The sequence below is a fragment of the Leuciscus leuciscus genome (genome assembly GCF_965113295.1).
Source record: "Leuciscus leuciscus genome assembly, chromosome: 3".
In the NCBI taxonomy this organism is placed as follows: Eukaryota; Metazoa; Chordata; class Actinopteri; order Cypriniformes; family Leuciscidae; genus Leuciscus; species Leuciscus leuciscus.
Genome location: NC_138727.1, coordinates 59057789 through 59079950, shown reverse-complemented (window position 1 = coordinate 59079950; position 22162 = coordinate 59057789). Strand labels below are relative to the sequence as shown.

At 38.9% G+C, this 22162-nt stretch overlaps 3 protein-coding genes across 6 annotated transcripts in view; all 3 read right to left on the bottom strand.

The window, feature by feature from the left end:
- Window positions 1-22162, bottom strand: part of LOC309493690 (polymeric immunoglobulin receptor-like) — an 80322-nt gene that overhangs the window by 16365 nt on the left and 41795 nt on the right. The window contains exon 5 of the mRNA XM_082162889.1: window positions 9443-9766. Within this exon, the coding sequence (XP_082019015.1) occupies window positions 9443-9766 (324 nt within the window). The remainder of the gene's footprint in view (window positions 1-9442; window positions 9767-22162) is intronic.
- LOC309493857 (uncharacterized protein) lies at window positions 5675-9420 on the bottom strand. Its single transcript, XM_082163128.1, has 4 exons — window positions 9025-9420; window positions 8776-8922; window positions 8212-8261; window positions 5675-7625 (listed from the first exon to the last, which is right to left on the bottom strand). Exons 2-4 carry the CDS (start codon window positions 8849-8851, stop codon window positions 7182-7184), a joined length of 570 nt encoding a protein of 189 aa, XP_082019254.1. The 5' UTR covers window positions 8852-8922; window positions 9025-9420; the 3' UTR covers window positions 5675-7181.
- Window positions 12718-22162, bottom strand: part of LOC309493739 (uncharacterized protein) — a 37972-nt gene continuing 28527 nt past the window's right edge. For 3 of the 4 annotated variants that reach the window (XM_082162957.1, XM_082162958.1, XM_082162959.1), the window contains 6 exons: window positions 15051-15128; window positions 14393-14470; window positions 14125-14202; window positions 13630-13746; window positions 13515-13549; window positions 12718-13394 (listed from right to left, as the gene is read on the bottom strand). In XM_082162957.1, coding sequence (XP_082019083.1) covers window positions 13044-13394; window positions 13515-13549; window positions 13630-13746; window positions 14125-14202; window positions 14393-14470; window positions 15051-15128 — 737 coding nt within the window. In that variant the 3' untranslated portion in view covers window positions 12718-13043. The remainder of the gene's footprint in view (window positions 13395-13514; window positions 13550-13629; window positions 13747-14124; window positions 14203-14392; window positions 14471-15050; window positions 15129-22162) is intronic. The other variant, XM_082162960.1, reaches the window with a different exon arrangement.

Genomic DNA, 22162 nt, shown 5'->3' with positions numbered 1-22162 from the left:
AATTGGGCTAGTTTTGTTACATAAATCTGGCAACCCTGACTCTAAAGGCGGGCGTTCAATGTGCGAGTTCGGACACTCTGGAGGTCGCGAGCCATTGCACACGATACTAGTCAGTTAACCTGATAATCATATTAACTGCATATTAACTGCATCACATGAGCTTTCACACTAAACACGGACGAGGAGCTTTGCATGTTGCTGCTATAGCTTTGGATAGAAAAAAGAAAGCCAATATAAAGACGAGTGTGCAAATGACTCTGTGAAAAGCGAGAACAGGCAACACAGCCACTCCTTTCAACAAAAACGACTAGAGAGAGTGTGTGTGTGTTAGTGTATGCGCACTCTGTAGAGTTGCAGCCACTGGGCTATAACACTATATTAATGTATTAATACTTATACAACCTTCTAGGGTCATAGGGCTGGAGCCTATCCCAGTTTCTTAGGCTAGTGGTAGGGGAAAGCACTCTGGACAGATGGCCAGTCCATCACAGGGCTCTCTCACACACACAGGCAATTTTGACTGTCCTAAGAGAGACCTAAGAGCCTTTGGAGTGTGGGGGAAACCGGAGCAAACCCACGCTGACACGGGTAAAACATGCAAACTCCTGGCTCAGCCGGGGCTCGAACCGGGGACCTTCTTTCTGTTAGGAAACAGAGCTAACCAATGAGCCACCATGCTGCATATAATACTATATAACCTATATATATTCATAGATCTATGTGACGTGGTTGTGTATGATTTGGCAATGGGAGACAGCCTATACGCTGGTCAAAATAAGGCTGATTTCCCGAATATTTTAAACATGTTTGAAAATGGTTGGGAGGTGCTCGTAACGTACTCGGCTCGACTCGTAATTCCTTTCACACAATGCGAGCCGTGACCATACGAGCATCAACGATTTCCTCGAGAGAGAAAAAAATCACCTGCAAGCAAAAAAAAAAAAAGTGTACCGTGTGCACAGCTTAAACAGGCTAAAAAGAAGGGTAGGCATATTTTTTTTTTTTTTTTTTTTTTTACTTTATTTAACTAATATGGAAATTCACACCTTTTTTTTTTTCTTTCTGTTATCCACTTAGCAACCTAACTTACTATGAACTTTATATATACATTATAAACTTTATAAACTGTGTTTTGTACAGAAAAGTGTGTCAAAATCTCGATTCATTAAAGGGTAACTAAACCCTAAAACAACTTTTTTTTAGTTAATGATCTGTAAGTCTGGGGCTTTATTAATGCTGTTCATTGATTCAAGTAAATTCTTTTGACATTTGAGTTTAAAGTGTAAAGTTTAAAGTGTATATTCTACAATATATGGTGTAAAAACGTCTGAGTGCTGCCCTCTTCAGGTTGAACGGTGGCTTTCTACATTTTTTATTAATCATTACTTGAATAAAACATATTAAAATATTGAGACAATATTATATAGATGATTGTTAAAATTAAATGAACTGATATTAATAAGGTAAATTATATAGGTATATTATTATTTTTATTAAAATATATTATTTAGGCATTAACTCAGTGTAATGTCTTATACAATAAGCCATGTGTTTTAATAATTTGTGGCATTGTTGTTAACTCGTTAAACTGTAAGGAAGAGATGATAATTTGGTGGATGATTTAACAATATTCGTTAATCACCAGTAGGAAACGCATTCATTCGAATGTAATCATGATGGACGCCTGAGGGCGCTCAACGACCACGTCATCTGTGAGTGTTTCTAACTATTTAAATCGATGAAACTACAAAGCTGGCACAGAGGTATACATAATTACAAAATAAAGTCATTATGATTGTTATTGTTGTTAATATTATTTTATAAAGTAACATGTAAGATAAAAGACGTTTCTGGGACAGCTCTCTCCGACGCAGTGTAAACGTCAGCGTCCGAATTCAGTCACTTCATTTCGTTCACTCCTTGCAGATATAGTGCACTCAAATGCCATACACTATATAGGGATGAGTGAACGAGTGAACGAGTGAACGAGTGAGCAGTTTCGGACACAGCTCAAGTCAAATCAATTCAAACACTAAAAACATTGTAGGACATTTAAATCTCAAACAAACTGTTACCTGTCCCAGATTTCCTCTTCCTCTTCTTCAGGATGATGAAGGTTCCAGAACACAGAGTCAGAACCAGCAGAACCGAACCCAGACCGCCAGCAACAGAAGCCAGATCTGAAGGCAACGCTAAACACATGATATTTACATGATGAAACACAAACTGATTCTGATTCTGAACATGCATCAATCATTTTGATTATTGTAATATTACAAATATTGTAAATATACAGTTGCTATATTGTGTAACCGAAGTGAAACTGCAATGGTAAACCTCAACTCTACAGAAGAAAACACTTCTCTTTACGGTTGATGTCAAACCAAATTAACCACATGAAATCTGATATATGCATCATTTTATGCTTATACAGTAGCTAAGATATGTGTCTCAACACAACAACAACAAATATTCAAAGCAATTTCCTTTCAAAGAGTGATCATGTGATCAGAGAGTTGCATTATGGGTAGTGTAGTTTGTGTGCTTACTAGTGTTTGTCTGATAGAGTTGAACTGTAGTAATTCCTGTTGTTGTTCTTGTTGTTTCAGTTTCTGTTTGATGAGTCGCTGACAGAGAGAAACACCAGTGACTGTGAATGTGTCGCTCATGCAGTGAGAACATGAACACATATAAACTCTAAAGCTCTACATTCACACACAAACCATTCACATAATGTGAATATGAACAGAAGTTATTCTATTATAACACTGATTACTCTCAACTAAAACATGTTTTAGTGTTCATTTAGAATATTTTTTTTTAATCCAAAGTCACTGCTGACATATAGAGTTCAGTTGATGAACTTGAGCACGTTTGTCACATCAACATTCTGTGTAGTTTTGTTCATGGACTTTCAGTTTTTTTATTTGTCACGCGTTTCCTTGTTCTGACTCCCTCCACTCGTCTTTCTCCATAGTTACTGTCATTATTAGTTCATATGTGTAAGCTGTGTTTAAGTAATTATCCTCATTTGTGCTCCTTCTTAATTTGTTCCTTCACCTGCACTCCTTGTTTGGTATTGTCAAGAACACTGTCTCGCATGTTGGCTGTCTATTTTGATCTATTTAAATAAACCCTGTGTTATACTATCTTCATCTTCATCTTCGTCTTCATTGGAACTTAAGCGTTACAGTCACACTGTGAGACTGTAATCATTTGTCATTAGTTAATCTTTCTTACACTCATAGATTTCAGATGAAAGAAATATAATAATATGAAGTTAGTGAACACGCTTCTCACAATTTCACTTGAGTTGAATTAAATGTGTTAAATTTATTAATTTAGTTTAAACATGTAGAAAACACACCAGCAATTTATCAGGAGCCAATAACAGCTGCCAGTCCCCTGAACACACTGTAAAGAACACAGTCTCTGTAGACACCACAGGCTCCACAAACGGCAAGAAAAACAAACTGGCCCAGCCTGGACCACGAAACATAACAAACAGTGTTCCAGCCAATAACCGACAAGAATGATTTGGGGGTGGGGGTGGGGGGTTAGTGCGCGTGCACATGAAGGGGGGTGTGGGGGGTGGAGGAGAGAGAAGCATGAAGAGGGAAGTTAGCTAGAGGAGAGATGTCCTAGACAACGACAACGACTAACGTTATAATTATATTCCCTTGAATTTTGATATGGCCGACACACGACCAAAGAGACGACGTTCCGATGAACAAATAGCAAAGAAGAGGGAAAAGGAGAAGGAACGCGCAAAGTCCCGAATTTACATCGGAAAAGCACGGAAGGGAGGGGGAGGGGACGGGATGAGGAGGAGGGAGGGTCGAGCTAGCCTCCATTTTGTTTGACAATACTTCGATCTCAACAAGAAGTGACGTCTCCCAACATCGCTTAGAGCAGCTTTAATTAGTCAAAGCACTTCTTCCTTTATGTTATTTCAGCTGCCTGACCAGAAACACAACTGCTTAATTCCAATGCCTGCATTTCAAATAAATAAACAAATACACAAATAGCTCCCATAATATAACACAAAACTTGCAAAAAACTGTAAACTTTCTCTGAACTTTATAATAGATCAACGAATGCTGAAGAGTGTCTTTAGTTTACTCCAGTGACTGACAGTCAGCTTCTGTTCCACAAAATTAAGCAGATGAGGGCATGACTCCTCATTTAAACCCAGATCTAGCCGAAGTTTCTTCTTCAAATAAGGGATTTTGTTTTTTGTCCTGTCACTGTTGCATTGTGGGTTAAACTTCCACTTCATGAAGCTGCTCAGAGACACAGTCAGTAAAAACGTCATTACGGTCTCTTTGCTGTTGAGAAGATCATTGGATCATCTGGTTTATCTGCAGTGGATCATTGAATCCGGTTCATCTACTGTTGAATCTGGTTTATCTGCAGTGGAGTAAAACGTTGAATCCAGTTCATCTGCTGAATCTGGTTTATCTGCAGTGGAGTAAATCGTTGAAACCGGTTCATCTGTTGAATCTGGATTATCTGCAGTGGAGTAGATCGTTGAATCTGGTTCATCCACTGTTGAATCTGGTTTATCTGCAGTGGAGTAAAACGTTGAATCCAGTTCATCTGCTGAATCTGGTTTATCTGCAGTGGAGTAAATCGTTGAAACCGGTTCATCTGTTGAATCTGGATTATCTGCAGTGGAGTAGATCGTTGAATCTGGTTCATCCACTGTTGAATCTGGTTTATCTGCAGTGGATTGTTGAATCCGGTTCATCCACTGTTGAATCTGGTTTATCTGCAGTGGAGTAAATCGTTGAATCCGGTTCATCTTCTGTTGAATCTGGTTTATCTGCAGTGGAGTAAAACGTTGAATCCAGTTCATCTGCTGAATCTGGTTTATCTGCAGTGGAGTAAATCGTTGAAACCGGTTCATCTGTTGAATCTGGATTATCTGCAGTGGAGTAGATCGTTGAAACCGGTTCATCTGTTGAATCTGGTTTATCTGCAGTGGAGTAAATCGTTGAAACCGGTTCATCTGTTGAATCTGGATTATCTGCAGTGGAGTAAATCGTTGAAACCGGTTCATCTGTTGAATCTGGATTGTAAGGACCACCCATTGGCCCAACGACGGAATCCAACGGCCTGGCGAAGGTTTAAAGCGTGTATGTCTTTTCAGCGCTCCAGTGAAGTTCACTTAATTTATTGGAATTTAGTTTTAGTATTGCTTTAGCTCTATGCGTAATCTGACTCCAATTTCAAATGATAATCAAATTTAGATCGTGTTTTTGATTAGAAAATAATCATAAATATTGATAATGAATTAATTTAGATCTTTGATTATTCTGGGATTCTCATAATTTCAAATATTCGTTCATTACGGCCCTAGTGTCGCTTTGAGACGTCACGTCGCGAATGTGCGCTCACGATCACAAACTAGCCAGTCCTGAAATAGTCAGAGGGTGCAGTGCAAGTATTTTACCCTGAGCGGCCGCTCACTACTGACCCATAGGTGTCATTTTTTTAATAATATTTGCAGCGTACAACATGCTAAGTCAGGAGATAGTCAGAAATCAGAAGGTCTCCCTAAGATGTGCCCCATGGTCCATTCATAGTGGACTATCTATCCTGGACAAAGCTTTGTGGAAACACCAGACTACACATTAATCTACTAAAATGAATGATTTCTAAAACTTCAGAATAAATCAAGATGTAACATTTATTTATCAGGTAAAAATGTATCATGCCAATTACAGAAGTAAATGATTAAAAGCCAATTCAGAAATAATAAATACATGACATCATTTACTCAAAGATGACTCCAAAAGTAAGTAATGTTTTCCTGACAGAGACACACAGTAATGTGTCAGGGCCCTCCAACAGGAAAACACTGAAACATCACTGTGGGGGATGATCCTGGTAAAGAGTCCCAAATACTGCTCTGTCCCCTCGGCTTAAATAACCAGACCAGAACAAAAGGGGTTATACAAATGTTGTTCAGGGCCCTTTCACACCTACCATGTTTGGTCCGGACTTTCGGACTTTTCAGTTTGGTCCGAATCAAAATTACAGGTGTGAAACCTCCCCCGGACCACGGTCCGGACCAAACAGACGAAATTTGGTCCGACGAAAAGAGGTAGTCTCGGTCCGGATCAAACTGTTCAAAGGTTTGGTTCGTTTCTAGTGTGAAAGCATTTTCTGTATGGTTCGGACTTTCGGACCATTTACAGGAAGTTCCGGTGGTTCCCGCGTAGCCTAAACAACCGAAGAAGAATATTTATGTGCAGATCTGTCAGTCCTGCCCACAGCGTTTCTTCCAGCTGATTCGCGCGCGCGCACAGACACACACACACACACACACACACATACATATGTCCTGCGTCCTGCATGCCGGCGATGATAAAATGTTCGCACAACGAGGACGTTCATTTGGCGAATTTGAACTAGCCTCGAGTATAGTTGGTGCTGCAGGGAGTAATGCCGTACTAATAACAGTATAGTGGCAACGATATGCGTCTATTAATTCATTCTTGTCAAAGTTACCCGCCGAATTGACAACACGCTGACGTCAGACGCACATCCGTTTACAAACCAATCAATTTCAATACGCAGCCCATGTGATGACGACAGGACGCAAGTACGTCATGAAAAGTTCTTTAGTGCGCTCGCATGATTGCAATGTGAAACCAAACCAAAACTAACCAAATGTATACAATGTATCAAAACATGAACTCTGGTTCGGACCTTGGTGCGGACTTTCAGGTGTGAAAGGGCCCTTAAGAGTTGTTTGGGCCAATCCATGTACCCCAAGGGGTAGCACCTGGTTTCTTGAGATATTTTAAAGAGATATCACTCAGAGAGGAGAAACAGGATTCTCCTAAGTTCTCAATCTTTCTCATTAAACCAATGACTGTAATGAAATTAAGACCATTTTACCAATCGCACTGAGACACTTAAAATGATACCAAACATGAAAAGGAAAAAACAATATATTCACAAGATACATCATATGTGTTATATAGACATTCTTAATGAACTTTCAGTGCCTTGAGGAGGGAGAGGGGGTATGAGTTGAAGTCAAACAAGGGGACAAGGAGATAAGTTTGGGCAGGACAAGGTTCTGTGCTCTGTCTTTGCTATCTGCTGTCCAGGGTGCATTTTATGGCTTTATTACAGGGTGAGTTTTGTTTTATAAGGAAAATCAGTCCTTACAGCCTTACAGGATTATCTGCAGTGGAGTAAATCGTTGAAACCGGTTCATCTGTTGAATCTGGTTTATCTGCAGTGGAGTAAATCGTTGAAACAGGTTCATCTGTTGAATCTGGATTATCTGTAGTCGAGTAGATCTTTGAATCCGGTTCATCTGTTGAATCTGGATTATCTGCAGTGGGGTAGATCATTGAATCCGGTTCATCTGTTGAATCTGGATTATCTGCAGTGGGGTAGATCATTGAATCCGGTTCATCTGTTGAATCTGGATTATCTGCAGTGGGGTAGATCATTGAATCCGGTTCATCTGTTGAATCTGGATTATCTGCAGTGGAGTAGATCATTGGATCATCTGGACATTCTGCTGTAGTGTAGATAGTGTCTCTGTTCTTGCACTGGAACTCGCTGATTTCCTGATAATTATGGTCATTCCAGTCAATGTCCTGCAAAAGAACTCATGTTATCTTCCAAACCCTTACACATTTGAACATTGAACCATTATTTGTTATCACTAGCAGATACATGTTGAGTTTTAGATGCTGGTGAGCAGGAGAGAGATGTTCAGAGTCAGCAGCACCAAACCAATGAGCAACAATCAGCTTTTACCAGCACTGACATTACAGCTGGTGTTTTCAAGAGCTCACAGATATAACATCATCATCATCATCATCATCATCATCATCATCATCATCATCATCATCATCATGTCACAGGTGGTTGCAGGAAGGCAGACAGAGACGAGGATTAAACACAGGACAGCAGAACAGGTAGCAACACACACTAAATATAACGGAGATCAGACAAAGACTGACAGAACAGACACAGATTACACTGACTAACAGAACACAGGTGATACAGATGACGATGGTGACTAAACAGGTGATACAACTGAACTGATAATGACAGTAACCATAGCAACGAAGGAGAGGCGGGAAAAGAACAAAGGAAAACAGGAACAAATCAAAACACAAACTGAAAGTCCAAACAAGCATTGACAGGTGACACATCTTCATCACCATAAACACTCACATCTGCAGTGATTTCTGCTCTTGTATTCAAAGGCAAAAGCCCGACGGCGACTGTCAAAACATCAGAGAAATAAAGTTACATTCGAACAGCAAACATTAGAAAGAGATGTGTGTGTACATGCGTCTTTAGATACGCTCAATGACTGACTGTCAACATCTTTTCCACAAGGTCTACCATGATGAAGACATGATTCCTTCATTTAAACCCTGATTTATACAAAGTTTCTTAAAAATCTCCGGGATAGTTTTCACTGCTCACATAGTATTTATAACTAGCTATATGTGACCCCTCCACCCGGGCCCTACTCGCCCCGCTCTGTGCGGGCCTCGAACCCGAGTCTCCGGCGTGAGAGTCAGGAACTGTAAAGACTGCAGCTTCTAGCGTCTGTCGCTAGAGCGCCTATTGAGATCAGAGGAGTGAGGTTTACTCGCATAGCGACTACTAGCTGGCCTCCGTTACATATATATGAAAGCAATAGATGTCTATGGGAAATCCCCATTTAGAGAGCAGATGTAAGTAAATGTGTTTGTTTAGTTTCCAGAGAAACGTGCATCTAAATCTGACCGTGCTGGTAAAGTCCTGATGGTGTAACTCTTGGTGATTTCTTGCTTCTCCATCTACACAACACCATCAGCGCCATGAGGAAGATGATGATGATGATGACGAACCCAACACAGATATAGATGACGGACCCTGAATCAGAGCCGTGACCTGTAACACACATTTAATGTACTTTAAACTGATATATAGAGGCATCACACTCAAATCCTCAAGAAATAAGAGTCTTAAAGAGTGTCAGACAGATGAACTGACCTGATGAGATGGTATGAACTGTGTGATTCACGCTGATGGATTGTAGAGTCAGTTCTGTTGTACTGAAATATGATGATGTTGTTTTTGAAAAAGAGCTTATTGCTGAAACCTCAGTGGTCTTATTATCTGATGGATGACAGGAAAGATCAACTTAAAGTCAATGTTTCTAAAACACTGACACTTAATCCAACTTAAAATAAATAAACAATAATTTGTTATATCGTGTTCTGTAGAGCTGTTTTATAAGTGATTTTATAATGTATTAATGTAATGTAATGAAACTTTTATTTCCCTGTTTATTACTGTGAAGCTGCTTTGAAACAATATTGTGGCCTTACTTTATATGATGACCAATTGGCCTATTCCCTTGTAGTTCATTTCTACTACCGGTACACTTCTAATAAATATAAGCACTCACCCAGTTTAACCAGCAACATAATCTCTGAATAGTCATCAGTAAAAGTCTTCTCCACACCACACCAGTATAGGCCTTCATCCTCTGTTCTCAGATCAGTGATGGTGACGGTGAAAACTCTGGTCGTCGTGTCGTCAGTCAGAGAGAATCTCTCGTCTTTAGCTGGAGATCCTGATTTAACCATGATGTTTCTAAATCCAATGATGGGACACTCGCCTTTACACAAATACTTTGAATTTGATTCATATCCAGATTCATATGAGCATCTGATCTCAACTCTCTCTCCTCTGTATCCAGTAATTGTCTGTGAAGCTCCAACAACAACAGCTGAAAACACAAATATCATTATATAGAGCTGTTATGTGTGAGCAAGAGACATAAGCAGGCCAGAATAATAACTTACAAATATCATCCATACGAGTCTGATGATCATGTGATAACAAAGGAAAAACAAGAGAAGATGTCAAACTCTGTGTAAAAGAGCTGAGAGTCTCAAACTCACCTGTACAGATGCTGGAAAAGAGCAGCAGGACGTCCAACATGATGAAATTTGACAAGCGTTTCGCTTAAATAAAAGACCAGATTCTGTGTGACAAACGTTACTGTCGTTCTCTTCCGTACTGAGAGAACAATGTGTGTCAGCAACTCATATTAACATTTCCTTCCTCTTCTGTATCTCTAACCACATCAGCTCCACAGGACATCATAAAAGAGCTCATTTACTCTGACAAACAACACATGCTTTGCTTATATACTGATCTAAACAACACAATACTTAGTTTCATTATATGAATGTCATTTTTTATCAAAATCAAAACTAAGATAAGGTTATTATTTGTATATGTTTAGGTTTTGTAACTGGTCTCAGTTTCTTTTGAGTTTTAATCCTAGTTCTTACCTTCACTAGTTCATTTTGAAAGGTGGCCAAATCATCTTTAAAAGTAGGCTACAAACAGACAATCTCTTTCTAAATCTTAAAGGTCCCGTTCTTCATGATCCCATGTTTCAAACTTTAGTTAGTGTGTAATGTTGCTGTTAGAGCATAAATAAAAGCTCAAAGTTCAATGCCAAGCGAGATATTTTATTTAACAGAAGTCGCCTACATCGAACGGCTGGTTTGGACTACATCCCTCTACTTCCTTCTTTAATGACGTCACTAGAACAGTTTTTTGACTAACCTCCGCCCACAGGAATGCTCCCTCAACTCTACCGAAATTCGTTTATGTACTTGCGCACTTCTTATAACTTACTGTGTTTACTCAGCTCTTACGGTGATTTTCTGAAGTAAAACTGACGCTTCATCTTTTGTGTGATGTACAATAAACTTTATTAAACTCATCAGTATATGTTTGATCATCATTCAGACAGCAGACTTGTAGGCTATTAATAAATAATTGATACAGACAAGCAGATGACAAATACGTTATAATAACCGTAATTAAACTACTAAACTATTCATGGGTTTCATCAGGTCCCTTTCCACAGGTGTATAAAATCAAGCACCTAGATTATGAATGCAGACTGCATTGTGCGTGATTAATACACCTGTGGAAAGGGACCTGATGAAACCCATGAATACCTGTTCCATCTCTATACAGCACTCTGACTCTGTAGGCATTATTGTCCGACTCGAAATGAACACCGTTACTGAGAGTTTCTGATATTATCATCATTCCGTGAGATGAAATTGTCCTGAGAGACTGAGCGCGAGCTCATGAAGCTCCGCCCCCTGTGTCGTCCAGCAACAGCTTATTTGCATTTAAAGGGATACACACAAAAACAGCGCGTTTTTCTGAGCACCAAAAAATGACAATTTAAACATGCTGTAAAAAATGATCTGTTGGGTATTTTGAGCTGAAACTTCACATACACACTCTGGGGACATCAGACACTTATTTTACATCTTGTGAAAAGGGGCATAATACGGGACCTTTAATTTAATGAGCAAAATGTGGTTCAGAATAGTCTCATATGGAGTAAAACATCACGTAACACCACAGGACAGGTCATGCACACATTTATAAGAGGCTTGTCAGGAGTTCATCTCTTTGCTGCTGATTTCAGTCAAACTGAGTCGTTTAGATGGAGATTTGCTACATAAGACGACAGGAGTGTGTGTATCTCTGTGTAGTGTTTCACATCACCTGTAGAGGGCTCGATGTAGCACAGCTCACGGACTGAGGAGGGTTTCCAGCAGGGCTACTATTAAACTGTTGCCTCGGGTTGAAGGTTTGACATTGTATTATATTTGACTGAAATCCTTGTATTGAAATATTTTACCCATTTACCAACAATAAAACCATTATCTATACAAAAGTGGCTCTAAATATATATATATTTTAGGTACGGAGTGTCATATTTTGAGTTCTGATGTTTGGATTTGGGTCATTGGGTTAGTTTTGTTACTCAGATCTGGCGACACTGACTCTAAAACACACCAGAATCACTTCACACAGCGTCTCCAGGAGAGGAGAAGAGGATACATGTAGTAGGTAGAAAAATGTATGTAAAATAAAAGAGGAAAAAAAGGACACCCCTTTAAAATTTGGTATTGTTCATAAATGTATGTGCCTTCAACATTCGTCTATTGATGGGTATACTCATCGTTACATTGTTTGTTGTCGTAAAGAAAATGTTGCTGTTATTATTGTCTCCTGTAGAGGGCGTTTAGCGCTGTTGAATTAAGCTACTGCACCGGGTGCTTCAGAGTTAAAACCTGATTTCTGCCAGTTCATTTTCTCCTTGCATCTTCATTGTTGTGCATGCTAGAAGCCACGCATTACAGTTTTTCTAAAATTTCCATTAAGTTCCAAAAATGTATTTCTGAATGTTCTCTGAACTTTCAAAGCGGCCCGGGTTTTTTTTTGTGTTTTTTTTTTTTTTGCCGGAGCTTACAGCCAGTACTCCTGTCTCACAGCGTTTCTTTTATCACTCTACAGAGCCGGCAGAAGTGGTTAATTCACCTCACCCATTCAGGCTTCCCAGCCCTGATGCGGGCAACATAAACAGGGTAAAAAGAAGGGAATTTACCTTTTATAAGCTTTAACTGTAGATGAGGTTTTCTAAATACCCCCAAAAAAATATTGATTTTTTTTTTTTTTTCATTTATATGTTTTTGTTGTTAGCAACATATCTTTTTTTTTTTTTTAGTAACACTAGAGTTTAACTTCCGTTTGTTGTGATTTTATGTGTTGCTGTTACGTAGATCAGTTCTGTCTGTCCTGTGTTGCTTCAGGAGACTTTATACTCTATATATGTCTCTGTTCTGCTCTTGAGTCTATGGCGGCCCATAGAACCGTTCATATGAAAGTTTAATATAAAAAATAAATATAAAACTTGGCACACAGATAGAGGACGCTCTGAACATTATCCACATGTGAAATCTCTTACTCAAACCCTTCAGTGCCACTATCTTATCAACGTTGTTAATTACAAATAACACTGAATTTAATGTAATTTTTCATTCTTTCCCTTTTTTTATTTTAATTGCTAGTAACTTTCCTTGTGAGCAATATTACATACAGAAGAAGACTGATAAAAAATGTGTTTTGTACAGAAAAGTGTGTAAAAAATGTTTGATTTGACCAAATTCTGACATTCTTTTTCATTTATTATTGATCACTGAATATATCGAACCCTCGTTTGTTGAGATGTTTTGTGGATGTGTTGCTGTTACGTAGATCAGTTCTGTCCCGCTGTCCTGTGTTGCTTCAGGAGACTTTATTTTGGAATAATAATCACCGGCTGTATCTGTCACCTGATTGGTCGAGTGGGTGTGACTGGGGCTTGAATCAGGCTGCTGATTGGTAACTGTGGCATTAACAGTAGTGACTTTTGGGCGGGTGTTTAGGTGTGATGCAGGCGTATGATTGGTTGAAGATGCAGGCATCTGATTGGTTGAAGATGTTACCATGGCGACATCTGTGTTTAGAATCTCTTCATACATGCGGTCAGTCTGAAAAACAACACATACATCAATAATTTACTAGTTTACATATATTAACCACTCTGTAGATCAATAAACAATAATGTAACATGTATTTCTGATCTTCTAGGTAAAGATTTGAACACTCACCTCTGTATTGTGCTGCATGTTTTGCTGAAATAAAGCTTTATAAAACCAGAGAAAAGTCAATTTACACACAAAAACAAGAATATAATAATAAAAATACTCACAAACAAACTGTTACCTGTCCCATATTTCCTCTTCCTCTTCTTCCGGATGATGAAGGTTCCAGAACACAGAGTCAGAACCAGCAGAACCGAACCCAGACCGCCAGCAACAGAAGCCAGATCTGAAGGCAACGCTAAACACATGATATTTACATGATGAAACACAAACTGATTCTGATTATACTGGAAAATCAACAATAACATAATAATAACTGATATAAATTCCTTTGATTATTGTACCATTAGGAATATTGTAATATTGTAAATATACAGTTGTTATATTGTGTAACCGAAGTGAAACTGCAATGGTAAACCTCAACTCTACAGAAGAAAACACTTCTCTTTACGGTTGATGTCAAACCAAATTAACCACATGAAATCTGATATGTGCATCATTTATATGTATACAGTAGATAAAATGTGTCTCAACAAATATTCAAAGCAATTTCCTTTCAAAGAGTGATCATGTGATCAGAGAGTTGCATTATGGGTAGTGTAGTTTGTGTGTTTACTAGTGTTTGTCTGATAGAGTTGAACTGTAGTAATTCCTGTTGTTGTTCTTGTTGTTTCAGTTTCTGTTTGATGAGTCGCTGACAGAGAGAAACACCAGTGACTGTGAATGTGTCGCTCATGCAGTGATATAATAACACATAATAATAATAGACGAACACACACTTAACACTGTTTGCTATTGCTGCATATCAACAAATGTTGTTTTCTGTTCACATCACTTAATATTGATAATCAGTATTAATAAAAGGTAAATTCTCTTATTTTTACCCTGTTTATCCTCTTCTCCTCTTCTGGAGACGCTGTGTGAAGTGATCCTGGTGTGTTTCAGAGTCAGGGTCGCCAGATCTGAGTAACAAAATAATAATAATAGACAAACACACTCATAACATTGTTTGCTATTGCTGCATATGAACAAATGTTGTGTTTTCTGTTCATATAACTCATTACTGATAATCAGATTTTATTAGTGCTCATTTAGAAGACTCATATTAGTGCTCATATCTGAAACGATACAGTGTCACTTTGGATAAAAGTTTCTGTCAATAAATGCATACAAATCCCACATAAAGAAATGCTGCGCTCATGTCACTATTAATGATTTTCCTCAGAAAAACTGTCTTAGAAACTGCAGAACAAAGAAAGCGCTAAAGAAAACACTGTGTGTAAAACGACGTGTCAAACATTCAGTGGTTGTACATTTGATTAATGTGTTGAGGAACATCACAACCTCTAAATGCAATTTTGGTTTATTTTTCACAGAAGTTGAAGCTTTGAGGAAATTCATGAATGCATCATTAAAATTGTGTATAGAAGCTTTATTTCTTTATTCAGTATAATCACAGTAACTTTACATTAACAATTTTCATCAAAACCCATGAGTGCAGATGTCAGCGGGTGCAGTGTGTGTGTGTGTGTGTGTGTGTACCTGTGCTGGTGTGTTCAGTGCTGCTATACGGACTAATGCTGGATGTTGAGATCTGGACACGTGTCGTTGTCTCTGGAGCTGAGAAATGGTAAATGGTAAATGGACTGCATTTATATAGCGCTTTCACAGACCCAATGGCCACCAAAGCGCTTTACAATATTGCCTCACATTCACCCATTCACTCACTCATTCATACACCGACGGCGGTGTCAGCCATGCAAGGCGCCACCCAGCTCGTCGGGAGCAGCTGGGGTTAGGTGTCTTGCTCAAGGACACCTCGACACTTGGTCAGGTGGAACCGGGGATTGAACCACCAACCTTTCGGTTTGTAGACAATCTACATGAACCACTGAGCCACTGCCGCCGAAATGAAGAAGAACTGTCACACCATAATAAATATATTTAGATTAGATCGCTTTTTCATTGTCATTGAACTGTAAATTTAGAGTGCACATATGAACAAAATTCCATTCCACTGGCTCATAAAAAATAAAAATAAAATAAATATAACACTAAAAAGAGTTTGACAGCAGCATAAAAATAGTAATGTTGCACATGATAATTGGCGGCATGTAAATCTACCGTTTGCCCTTGTTAAGTGGTGGCATATAAATAGTTATTCCACATTATAAATAAATACTATAATTGTAATAACCCAGTCCAGTTCACATGAGGCTCACAGCAGAGGATTCAGTGAGATATAGTGGTTAAGGTTGAGGTTTGCAGTCCCCAAACCAGACAGAGATGCAGCTGGTCAGTGTGTTCTCTATAGTGCCTTTGTAGAAAGTGCTGAGGATGGGAGGGACGGCGCAAAAAGTATAGACGCTGCTGAGCTCTCTTTGAAAGAGAGGCAGTGTTGAGGCTCCATGTCAAACTCTCTGTGATCTGCACCCCCAGGAACTTGGTGCTACTGACTAATTCCACCACAGTGTCATTGATGAGGAGTGGTGTGTGGCTGTGTTGCTTTCTCCTGAAGTCAACAATGATCTCCTTCGTTTTGTCGACATTCAGGAGTAGGTTGTTTGTGTCGCACCAGTCCACAAGCTGTCTCACCTCCTCCCTGTAGGCCTGTTCATTGGCATCCTGGATGAGGCCCACCACTGTCGTACCATCCTCATACTTCACAACATGGTGTTTTATTGACAAAGTTCAGGAGGAACATGTTCAAATTATTTATCCAATCATCACATCATTCCAATCATCACGTCATTCCAACCGGCTGTCAACAGTCAATAATCAACATGTCTACTCAATTAACAAAATGAGTTGAGGCCTATATATATATATACTAGGGCTGTCAATCGATTACAATTTTTAATCGCGATTAATCGCATGATTGTCATGAGTTGAAATGTACCTTAAATTAATACTTTTCAAGTTTGTAATACTCTAATCAACGTGGGCATGGATAAATATAGATTTATACAAATGTTTGTTTATTATTGAAACCATAGTCAATATAGAGCATAAGGACGAGACATGTTTCAAAGGTCATAGATGTTTTTTAAAGAACTTGTTCATGTCTATTAGACACATGTAGAAAGAACAAAAAAATGCCAGGTTACCATTACTTCTCTTTCTTTGCACAAACATGTTTAGATTTTTGCATGACAGGGCAGCTCTTCTGAAAATGCTAAATGTACATTTATTATTTATTATTACATTGTAGTTTGTCTCTCTCTGTGCCCATTTTGAGGAAGCTAAATTCTCAATAAAACTGTTTTCATTGGTATATTTTACTGTTTCTGTTGTCAAACAACGGAATGAATTTGAATTGGTGACTGAAACGCGACCCATTAAGACATAACCAGCTCTCCCTTCCAAGATGTTAAGTTAATCTGCACAACAATTCTGATAATCGAGCCGTCGTCTGATGAAATCAAATTCACATAAGATAAAGACAATATCTGTGCTCTGATTTCAGCTATACTTGTAAAATTAGAGAAGCAACATAATATCTGTGCTTAACTGAATTAAAGCGCTGCTCCTCCGCGCGAGACACAGAGAGAGAGAGAGAGAGAGAGAGAGAGAGAGAGAGAGAGAGAGAGAGCGAGAGGTGCGCGCGCGTGCTGAGAGAGCAGTACTGGCGGTACCAGTAGATTCTCATAAACTAAATAAGGTTTAGGCGCTTTGTTGAAGGGAAAAAATCGCTAAAGGGGTCTGCAATGTCGCTAAGTTGGCAACACTAGCTGCGTTTACATGGCTCAATCCGAATGAAATCAATCCGATTAAAGAATCCGAACAAGGTGTTTACATGGACGACAAATAAAGTAATCGGGTTGATGTGCGCGTTTACATGTCACAAGCTTTACATCTGATTTGATCGTTTTAGACATGCGCAGTTACGCACAATCAGTGCACTAGACGATTCCCGCCGCCGTTCCACGATGCGCATAACAGCCACCCTCTTACCATTGCTTATTTTTTTTGTTTTAAAAATCAGATTTAACATTTACGTACTTCAGCTGCTAATTAGGAGACGACGAGCGCGTGATGTTCTGTGCCGTGCTGCTTGTATTTATCAAGCAATTAAAATGCCTCTGCCAGAGCCCAGAACAAGGCGTTTGTGGATGAAAGTCCGAAGCAAGGACTGGTGGGACAACGTTGTCTTGCACCACTTCACGGACGTGGAGTGGAAGGAAAATTTTAGGATGACACGACAGTCATTTATGACCCTATGTTCAATGGTAGAGGGGTACATGGCACCCGATGAAATTACGGTGAGAGCACCAATACCATTGACAATGCGAGTCGCAATCGTACTGTATAAACTCGGCAGCTGTGCGGAATACCGTGTCATCTCCAATCAATTTGGCGTCCATAAAAGCACAGTGAAGAAATTTATCTACATGTTCTGCAAAGGCATGGTGAGAGGTCCGATAAAACAGCTGATCCAGGTGCCAAATGAGGAGGAAGCATTGGAGATCGCCACGAGGTTTCAGGAGATGCACAACATTCCTCAAATAATGGGAATTATAGACGGAACACATATTCCCATCCTTCCACCTTCAGATGGATACAAAGATTTTGTTAACCGTAAAGGCTGGCCTTCTTACGTTTTGCAAGCTGTTGTTGATCACAAATTATGGTAAGCCAAATTATTATTTAGCATGAATTATTTGAAATGTATCTTCTCATAATAATTAAAAATGTACAAATAATTAAGAGTAATAACATATCATGCTTGTTTTAAAAACTGCATTTTTGTTGAAAATTTTATAAACTATTTGCATACTTTAAGTGGATTTAATAAATATATATACACACACTTCTGCATAGTTTTTGGAGCATCAGCTGTAAAATGCCAGGCAGTGCTCATGATGCCAATGTTCTACGCCAGTCTGACCTCTTCCAAAGATCTCACCTGCTACCAAAGGTGAGGCTGGTGACAGCTTTACTTTTTAAAGGGAATATTAATTTAATAATACTATGTAATTCATTTTTATTTTTAGGGTGTGAAGAACATCGAGGGACAAGACACTAGGCTTTTAATAGTTGGGGACCCTGCATATCCCCTCCTTGACTGGCTCTTGAAAGGATACATAAATTCTGCACATTTGACCCCTGAGCAAGAATCTTTTAATGCCTACCTGAGCTCACTACGGGTGGGAGTTGAGAACACGTTCGGGATTTTGAAGTCAAGGTGGAGGGTGCTGCTAAAAAGAAGCGATTTTCACTTCACCTTCACACCAGCTGTGATTGCTACCTGCTGTGCACTGCATAACTTTTGCCAGACCGAGAAGGACAATGCCAACAGCAGGTGGTTGGAAGAGGCTTGTGACCTCAATGCTATCTATCCTCAACATAACCACTCAGTGAATATGGAGTGCAATGCTACTGGTAGCAATGCAAGAATAGCTCTGACCAATTACATGTCCACCCATTTTCCCCTTCGTACAGGACATTTCCACTAAATGCAGCCTTTAAAAAACACCTCTGAGATGAAAATATAACTTTTAATGAGAAACAGTTTCATACAACAAATACAAGGTAGCTCTTAAAAGTGCCAGTGCAATACTTATTGCAATAGTTTCAACAAAAATGTTCATGTTAACAAGTGCAATAACAAAGTGAAGTTGCAAAAACAATTTTGTTAAACTTAAACACTTCACTGAAGTGACACTTAAACAAAAAAACTGTTGAATACTCCAACTGGCTTACATTACTTTCTTTACAAATAGCTTAAACAACTGTCTCTACACAACTAAGACCGTTTTTGTTTTATTTAGTGCTGTTAAATCGATTAATTGCACATAACATATGTATGTATGTATATATATATATATATATATATATATATATATATATATATATATATACACGTGTGTGTGTGTGTATATATATATATATATATATATATATATATATAAAACAAACTTATGTTAGATGCAATTAATTGATTTGACAGCATTAGTTTTAATATTCTAATCTATAGGTCATGCAGGCTGTGATCAGAGCTACTGGTTTCATTGCCGTTTGGAACATTAGCAGAATAATGCACTGGCCTATTGTAAAATTGGCCTGGGTAGTGCTGCGGAGGCTGCATATAAGGATTGAGTGGTGGAGCCTGTGCCTGGAAATGAGGAGCTGCTTCATAGGGTTGCGGAATAATACTCCTGAGACCATCAAATATTTGACCCAACAGACGTTCAGTTGAGCGAGTGCTTTCTTCCAGAAACCTTGAGAGTAACATCTCGTCACGTTGTTGATTTCTTTCTTGGTGTTGTTCAATTCTATCCAAGAAGGCTCTTTGTTCAGCTGACCAAACGTGCATTAGTTTGGCATAACCAGATGAGGTCTTTCGTCCTAAATGAACAGAAAGATATGCATTATTTCCATTCAACCTAATGTGAAAGTTACATTACTTAAAGACCAAAGTTTCCAGATTTCAAAAATGAGAGTAAGCAGAGATAAAGAAACAAGATGTAGATGTTGTTTTTACTGTACAATCACAACAAAATAAATGTTCCACAAACCCCAAATTCAAGACTGTGAGTGAGTGTTCTTCTTTAAACACAAGATATGTAAAACTGTAGTTTACATGCAAGTTTAGTGGGGCATGTTATTTATTTATTTTAATTTTTTTGGGAGAAATTACTAACAAAACGTGTGTCATTCTATTAAACACTAAAACAAGAAAGCAAGGATGTTCCCATGTTTCAAAATGTGTTATTAAAATGTTCCTGTTGTTCGATTACTAAATGCCATGGGTCTAGCAATGCCAAATGTTATGGGTTTGATTGCTGGGCAACACAGGAATTAATAATGAATAATGCATTAATAAAAGCATTTGTAGAATGCATAAATCCAAATCCATTTAAAGTAAGTTTAATGCACTGCAGTCAAGTTATTTTTTCAAATAATGAATGATTTGGCATGAAACTTACTCTTTTTTGCAGCGCTTGGTAGAGCATGGCCATCAGCTGTCTCCTCTTCTGGGTGTACAGAGCTGCTCATTCCCTCTTCTTCAAAGTTGCTCTCAATATCTACATATCAAAATCATTATGAATAATAGCTAACTATATGACCAATAAGTGTACATGTAATGTTAGTGTGTACATCTCTGCATGTGTTACGCTGCGGTGAAATTATCACAACTTACCAGACGCGTCTTCCGGGACGGTAGAAGCACTCGCATCAAGGGAATCTTCTTCTGGGAAGCCGACATCCACACCATGTGCTGTGACGTTCACCAGTGGTCTTCCTCCCATTATTTCATCCATAATGGTATAGAATGGAAAATTAGCCGGGGATTCGCCACTTTTGTTGTTTTGGTTTTTCGCCTTGTAGTACCCACTTTTAAGCCCTTTCCAGCGGTTTTTTATTTGCTCGACTGACCTGTTAATTCCAGCTTCTTTAAGTTTTTCAAAAACCTGCTTGAACAAGTCATTATTGCGTGACTTGCGACCGTCTAATCTTTCAACTACTTTTTCTTCCTTCAAAATATTCAGCAACAACGTGGTCTCTGCTACAGACCAATTTTGCTTACCGCACGCCATCTTCCCTTCAAAAACAACAGTGCGTCATACGTCATTACGTCATTTCTACGTCATTGCACATGCGCATTCCTTTCAGATTTGGTTTTCAGTCCGATTAAGTGTTTACATGTTCTCTTGATCGGATTACAAAAGGAATAAACCACCCCTTTCAATCCGATCAAAATTTCAATCGGATCGAGCTCAATCGGATCAATTAAGGTGTTTACATGAAGGTTTTTCAATCCGATTAAGCCTTCAATCCGATTATAAGGGTCCATGTAAACGCAGCTACTGTGTATCTCCATTTCTCCAACTAGAGGTTGGTCCACAGGTCAAACAGAAAATACGCGCTGTGTTAATCGCGCGTTAAAAAAATTAGTGCCGTTAATATGATTTTGCGTTAATGCGTTATTAACGCGCTAACTTTGACAGCCCTAATATATACACAATCAATTCACCTATGTTCCTCTACAGTTTTCAGCATCCCTCCACCACCCTGTCTCCTCACACTCATCTGGTTACATTCCTAACCAGAAATATGGGGGGAATACTCTGGGTTCAGGGTATATCATGGAACTTTACTCTGATCTGATTATTTGTAAGTGTGAACTCGTGAAGTGTTTCGTGCTGAACCTGGCATCATGGTGAACAGTAATGGACTCGATAGCCGGTGTTCAGGGAGATGACACTGGAGATGTTATTTCCAACCCTTACAGCCTGAGGTCTGTCTGTTAGAAAGTCCAATAGCCAGTTACACAGGGGGGTGCTAAGGCCCAGTTTGCTTAACAGATTCTGTGGGATGATCGTGTTGAATGTCGAGCTAAAGTCCACAAACAGCATTCGCGCGTGAGTGTTCTCCTCTAGATGGGCCAGGCTACAAAAGAGTAGAGAGGAAATGTTGTCTCTTGTGGAGCGATTGGGGCGGTAAGCAAACTGGAAACACTCTCAGAAATAAAGGTACAAAAGCTGTCACTGGGACGGTACCCTTCAAAAAGGTTCAAATATGTACCATTTAGGTACTAATATTTACACTTTTGGTAACGATATGTATACCCTTTGAGAGACTACTATGCACTCTTTAGGTACAAAGGTGTAACTTTTGAAAAGGTACCGCCCCAGTGATAGCTTTTGTGT